Below are 7,437 nucleotides of genomic sequence, written 5' to 3'. Positions count from 1 at the left end.
TTGTTAGGTGCTGCACTACAAGCAGCCTGACCGAATAGGAGTAAGAAACAGTATCTGAAGAGAAGGCATCAACCTTTCTACTGACAATCATGGAAAGTTTCCCTGCTTAACGGGTGGACTGCCCCCACTATACATAAGCACAGTTGGTTTATTCATCAGACTGGTTTAGAAACACATTTTTAAAAGCACTATGCTCCCGAACTGAAGCCATACATTTAATGCTGTACATAGGTGCAGCTGAAGGAATAGGTATTCTCCTATGAGGACAGGCTGAGAGAGTTGGGCTTGTTCAGCCTGGAGAAAAGAAGGCTGCGGGGAGACCTGATAGAGGCCTTTCAGTACCTAAAGGGGGCCTATAGGAAAGATGGGGAAAATCTTTTTAGTAGGGCCAGCTGTGACAGGACAAGGGGTAATGGTTTTAAACTAAACCAGGGTAGGTTTAGACTAGATATAAGGAAGAAATTCTTTACAATGAGGGTGGTGAAACACTGGAAGGTGTTGCCCAGAGAGGTGGTGGAGGCCTCATCCCTGGAAGCATTCAAGGCCAGGTTGGACGGGGCTCTGAGCAACCCGATCCAGTTAGCGGTGTCCCTGCTCACTGCAGGGGGGTTGGGCTAGATGGCCTCTAGGGGTCCCTTCCAACCCAAAACATTCTATGATTCTATGATTCTTCTCTGTTACAACCCTCTTTCATACTGGTATTACTGCATTCATTCTACAAGGCTATACCAAGAACTTCAGAGGGGTTAAACCATGTAACTTCTCCAAAAACAACAAAAAAAAGAATATTTTCCCCCAGGTGTCAAGAATTTCCAGTGCTTTCATTCAAAATTTCTATATATCCACAGGAAAAAAAAAAAAAAAAAAAAAAGAAAAAAGCCCTTTTGGGCTCAAACTGTAACTATCTATCCCAAATAGTATTTTTCTAGACTGGCACCCTGGTTGTATTGGTTTGCTTGTGTTTCTAAAGCAGCATAACAGCACAAAAATCTATGCTTATAATCTATGTGAAGTGTCTTAATGGTTACGTCAACTGCTCCTGTGCCTGTTTGCCTCTCTACAAGCAAATCAAGTTTCGTACTGTAGTGAAATTATACTTTTCACTTCACCTTTCAAGCAGAAGAATTGAAAGTTGTTAACAAATTGGGATGACAAGTTTTCTGAGAGGCTACTAAGAGAAAGGATACCTATCTTCACTAAATCTCTGAGAAATATGTAAAAGTTACTGATGACACCAAATCAGAAGTAGGTTCGTAACCATAAAATGGGAAACCAGTAGTAACCCATTTCTTCTTACAGTTCATTTCTTAATATAAGAATGTTGTTTCTTGCATCTCCTAAAAATTACAGGAGATAAGAGGATAACAGGGGAGGGGGTGTTGCTGTTGTGGAGAATTTGGGGAGGGGGGGTGGTGTTTAAGATAAATTTTGGTCATTATTTTTCCTCCATTCTAAAAGCAGAACTGTTTTCAGAACCGTGTGAAAAATGTGTTTCTTTAAAGATTTCCACACCTACAAGTTTAAGCTATAGCAAATACAGTACAAGAATGCAGAGCTAAATATACAGGTTAATCACAGCAAAGAAAGATGATCTCACGCTTTATTACCCCTAGTAGTTAGTCAAAGTTACCTCTGACTACTCATCATATAGCAAGGAACTCCTTTGTACAGTTCCCCATTTAATAAACTTCCTCAGTAAGACTAAGCCCAAGCACTATTTCTCAGTTTAGGAAGACACATAATGTTGTCACCCATATTGCTCACGGAAGGCAAAAGAAATTTTGCATAGGAAAGCTACACCTTATTCACGAGCATCCATCGTGCTGACAAACCAGTCATGACAAACTGATCAGATGTCCCCCAACACATGTCAATTTGAGGAGATGAGAATTGCATGCAATATAAGCTTGCGGTTTGCCAAAGCTCTGGAGTGCCATTTTTCCTACCTCAGAGCATAATGCTGCAATACCACCGTTAACCCACCCTGTGCTGCCTTTCCCAGACCACAACCAATTTGCTCAGTGGCTGAGAAAACATTCAGACTGTCCTGAACTGATGCACCTCCTGCAGCCCTGCTGAGCATTTCACTGGCCAGCGAACAGCGAGCGCCTTCTAGGGGGCTGCGCCGATTTACTGAGGAGAAAAAAGGCAAGGCAGCCTTCCCCAGTTCTGATGAAGGTCTACTAGAAGGAGCATGCACAGCATCAAGCAAGAAAATGTTGTAGCTGTACACACTCATAAGACAGGGTGTGTATGAGGCAACATTTATAGAATGGGCACACGACAGCATACCTCATCATTAAGAAAGCTGTCAGACACTCCCAATTATTAAGGGGCTATTTAAAAAAAAAACAAAAAAAACAACAAACAAAAAAACCCCCAGTACTCAAAACTACTATTGTGCTCATTCTTATGTCAAAAGAATCCAAAAAGAACAAAAAGCCACAATTCACTTAGCCTGAATTAGTTTGCTTACCTCTTTTTCAATTAAATAATAGTTTGGTGAAATGTTAGTACCATTGAACTCGTCAAGACAAAAAGGTGAAATACCGACTCCACGAAAGCAATACTCCACAGGCATTAATTCAGAAGCTTTGTTTCTTACCAAGTGGAGGCTGGAGCATGCCCCCTTTCTTTTCACAGGTCCCAATGGGCTGTATGTCCGAGGAATCCACAAGCCTCCAGAAATCATTTTTGTTGTCACTTCCATCCAGCCGCAACCTTAGTCTGGCACCAGTGATCCCAATTACTGTAGCTATACAAACCGAGGTAACATTGCGAGGATCATGGGCTTCCAGTTTCATACCAACTTTGAAATCGTTCGTAGGTGGAATTCTAGACTACAATAAAAGGTGAAAGACTTTTTCGTATTGTTGTTAGTATTGCTAAATTTACCAGCCAGTTCAATATACAGCTTTCATTCATCCAAACATCTCATATAAATGGTAAATATAAAGAAGCATTTGAATTTTGAGTGTTTAGCAGCAAGGCAGAAAAGGCAGCTGGATAACCTAGCCAAAGCTACCATTTCAGATACTTAATGTTCCTACTGCACAAACATGACTGATTTCTAAAAAGATAAGCACACTAAGAAGGGTAACAAGGGAATCCTGACAAAGATATGAACGTGAAGATGGGGGAACAGTGATTAATACTGAAGTGAATGGAAAACAAGGACATAGGAAAAATGACATTCAACTCGGAAAAAAAACCCAAACCAACCCACAAAAAAACCACCCACCCACAAGATTTATTAGATTTCAATTCAAAGGAAATAGTTATTTTCATTATAGTAATATATTGGAAATTTAAACAAAATTTGGACCCTACTGCACTAGGCACTACAAAACTCAAGGCAAGAAAGAATTTCTGCATGAAAAAACAGCTTACAATACAAAGAAAGAATACAGAAAAAGGAGTTAAGTGTTAACTGCATTTCACAGAAAGGAAACAGACGGTCCTAAAGTCACATAAAACTTCTGTGCTAAGACAAAAATTGCAGCTTGTGTTTATTCGTAGAGAACTGAGTATATTCATATGCATACAATGAAATGCCAATTTAATTAGCACAGGGAAAAGAAATGGGATGAATGCAACTTGGTCTTTGAGCAGAACTTTTTGTCACAAGCTAAAAATGATCAAAAGAAGAGGAGAATATATTTTACTCATGTATCAACACACTACTAGCAGAGATTGACTGGATCGCAGTCTGATTACTTGCCCACTGTAGTACTGCAGGCAATAAGATCATGAAATGATGTTCAAAACTTTGTTTTAACGCTAACTGGGACTGAGTGCCTCTCACTATTCTCTTTAGATGTCTCCTCATTTCCAGCCTAAATTTATTAGCAGAAATTTTTGCCAACACTATAATTTAACTTAAATTCTTTTTGCACCTTTGCAAATAGCAACAAAATCTACAGTATTTACAGAGGGCAACCTGACCCTTTCTCATTGCTCTTTGAACCAGTTAAATAAGCCAAGCACTGAAGTTTCTCTCAGGAGAGGATGACTATTCTATCACCCTGGAAGCCCTTTTCTGCAACTCTTGAACACAAGATGCCAAGAACCGTAGGCAGCCTTCCCCATGACCATTTAAACCCAGTAGTTATCCCATACAGACTAACATAATCTGAATCCTAATACGGGAGGAGGGTAGAAAAAACAAAACCATGGGCATTCAGGCTCACAAGATTCGTATGTCCCTTCTCCTGCCTGCCTGACCAGGTCAGGTGGGGATCCCTAAGAGATACCTAAGGGTGCACTTATCTGTCTGGGTACACAGGAAAAGGCTGAAGAAATCTGCTACTGCAACAAATGTTAGCGATATTTTGTCTCCACCACTTCCAATTTTTAAAAATACTTCTTGCTCTACTTGCTGTGGTGTGCAGGTGCGCTATTTACAACACACCCATGATCAACAGCAGGAGCCCTGGAGGAGTCCGAGCCCAAAAAACAAAGAGGCGAGCAATATTCAGTGAACGCTGAGTGTAGCATCTGCCAATGCTGCATTTAGACAGCAGGCTGTCTGAAAGGGGAGCCGGAGCATATTAAATTTAAAGGGCAATTCAATTTCAGGATATTGCTTGTCAAGCTGCTATTTTCTACAACCATGAAAGGCAACTGAAATTGAGAAATTGGGGAGTTTGTTTATTCGTTTGTAGAAAAGGTGAGCTTGTTTAAATACCAACAACACAAGGCATTCTACTAAAAAGGTAACTCCTCCATGCCAGTCCATTCTTACAGCAAAATAACAAAACCTGCTCAGTAACAGCCTTGTTTTAAGCTCTGTTCAAACCACAAGGGACTGAGCTTTTTTTTTAAAATTTTCAACTGCTTGAAAAAAAAAGGTTCAGGGTGAGAGAAAAGGGATGTGGAATGCATTGAAATTTTAAGTAGTAATTAAAAACAATTTAGAGCAACAGATAAAATACCTTCTAAATTAAGATGAATATTTTAATCAATTTCCATTAGCTGTCTATGCCTGTATCTTAATTTATGGTAGAGGCTTTAATTTATTGCTCCCCAGGTCATTTTTAATTACTACAAAATTTAAACTTTGTAGAATTCCCACAGGTCACAAATTCTGGATATAATTGTCAAATTAAGCTTCTCTCTGCTATTTGTTTTCTGGCTGGCCACAGCAGTGTATTTCTTTGCATTACAGAGTGATAACGACACGTGCAATTCATGTGTAACCCAATAAAAGTCAAATTAGTCCTACACAAAGCTCAAGCGCTTTAGTTTCTAGAATCTGCAAACATTATGTAGTGAGAAGAGCTAGCTCTGCACTAATTAACATTGCATATCACTTTCTACTTAAAGGTCAACTCTTAGAAAAACTGAAAGTCTGCGTATGTAAATTGTTTTGAAATTTGCTATGCACAGAACTTAAAGCTCATCTTTCCAACCCGCAAACTCCTTAAGCAATCCAGGTCGCTCGGATTTATCTCAGCCAATGCATGTCACTTAAGCATCTTTATTTAAGGTGTTACTCAGTTGTCGGACCCCTCGAGCATTAGTAGGGAAAAGGAAGATGCAAGACGGGCAACATGGAAAAGCTTCTGAGCAGCTTTGTGCAGTAGCTACATCTCTCAGGAGTGTACACCCTGGTTATGATGGTCTACAGCCTGTGAGTATGGTGTTAACCTCTGAATGATCCACGGATACGCTACTGTCCTCTGTCTCTACCCAAGCAGAGTTTGGGGTCTCTGCCTTGAGCTGGTATCCACTATGACAAACACATAGTGTAGAATTAATTTCTGAAGCTCCACTCAAGCAGACCTATGGGCACTGCTATTTTTAGCCATCTCTCATTGAAAGCAGATTGTGAGGGGCTCTCTGTCCTTTATCCTCATCTACGAAACGCAAGCTATGATTCAAGATCTAGCACAAGGAAACGCTACCACCTGCGTTTCTCTCTCCCTATTCATTCCTGCAACTACTTCAGATTCACTGAATGGCAGTTCCTCTCCTCCTGAGACTATTCCGTTCCTGTTGCTTTTTGTTTGGTCCCCACTGGAGGCCAGTATCGTCTACAGTACCATCTGACTACCAACAAACCCTAGAAGATACCTTTCTGAACATGACCAATCCACTAAACTGGACATGCACTGCTTGTCACACCTATTACAGTTCTATCAATCTGAACCATCCAATTCCTTCAGCATCTAATCTAATACAGTGAAGGTATACAGATCAAAACTCATCCTGTTTAACTTTATGCAGCTAAGATACTCCTCAACTTGAGAAAATACTGACCCCAGCTCCCTCTGCAGAAAGATAGATGCCTGCAGAGGTCGGCTCAGTCTCCAGAGGGCTGAATAACTGGAGGTCATTAGCTCACACAATGTGGTAGATTCAAACTGCATCTGCATATACGTACCAAACCATCAGGTGAGGGGGAAAACAAACTTGTAGGGCACAATGTAGAATATAAAACAGTACATTAGACACGCTTCATTATAAATCCAGTACTTCCTTTTTATTCTCATATATTCCCTTTATCTTTTTAACTTCAGTATCTGTTACTCCTTAGTAAAAAAGCACTCTGCTCAGAAAGAGACAATATGAAACATATTTGAGAGATCCAGAAAAGAAGCGGTGAATAAATGCTACTATACACACACATCTTGTAGCTAGCCAGAATTGAAAGGACTCTTTCAGAAATGGAGCAGGAGAAAGGCTCCTTTTGATGATCAGCCAAATTTTAATTCTCACTAAAACCACAGTACCTCTACGATTACTGAAAAAAGTAGAAAATATTTTTGAACTCTGATAAGACTATCTGTTTTCATTAACTAGGTTGTTTTTTGGGGTTTTTTTAAAGGAAAAGAGAGTCCAAAGCTACAATTTAATGAAACCCTCAAAGTTTGGCTTGAGGCAGAAACCAAGAATGAAAAACTTTAGTAACTTGCATCTTCCAAAACTGTAAGCTACTGATAACTAGAGATCAAAAGAAGACAAATGGGAAGTTTGCAAGCAGTCTAAACAGAAAAGTTGCTCTAGGATCACCCTGTAACGTGCATACATACACACACACTTGCAAAATAATATCTGTCATACCTGTCTGAAACAATGTAGAGGGGCAGCTACTGATTCAGTCTCTTTCAGATAATCATCCCAATTAAACTGTTCTGGAAGACATAAGATAAAAAAAGACCATACAGACAGTTTTTAAAGGGAACTTAAATTAAAACAGGGATTGGGGAAAGAAAGGGACAGAAAAACCCAACTATCTGGTAGAATACATTTTTTTCAAGAACAGGATTACTCTCAAATGGAAACACCACCTTCGAAAAACACACAACCTTGAAGGAGCATTAAGAGTATCATTAATTCACAGGGGCAATCACGCAATAGTCAAAATCAATATAAACCTTCCCCAAATTCTTTTTTTTTTTTTTTTTTTTTTTTTTTTTTTTTTTTTTGTTCACC

At 39.5% G+C, this 7,437-nt stretch overlaps 1 protein-coding gene across 1 annotated transcript in view; it reads right to left on the bottom strand.

Annotated features, from left to right (window-relative positions):
* The window catches only part of SCML2 (Scm polycomb group protein like 2), a 58,707-nt gene that overhangs the window by 38,854 nt on the left and 12,416 nt on the right, over positions 1-7,437 (bottom strand). Inside the window, 2 exon segments of the mRNA XM_035888573.1 lie at positions 2,606-2,840; positions 7,066-7,136. Of these exon segments, the coding sequence (XP_035744466.1) occupies positions 2,606-2,840; positions 7,066-7,136 (306 nt within the window).

Source organism: Egretta garzetta, unplaced genomic scaffold, assembly GCF_000687185.1.
Source record: "Egretta garzetta isolate BGI_Z169 unplaced genomic scaffold, ASM68718v1 scaffold111, whole genome shotgun sequence".
Taxonomy (NCBI): Eukaryota; Metazoa; Chordata; class Aves; order Pelecaniformes; family Ardeidae; genus Egretta; species Egretta garzetta.
Note: the sequence above shows the minus strand (reverse complement) of the source record. Positions and strands in the feature narration are given on the sequence as shown.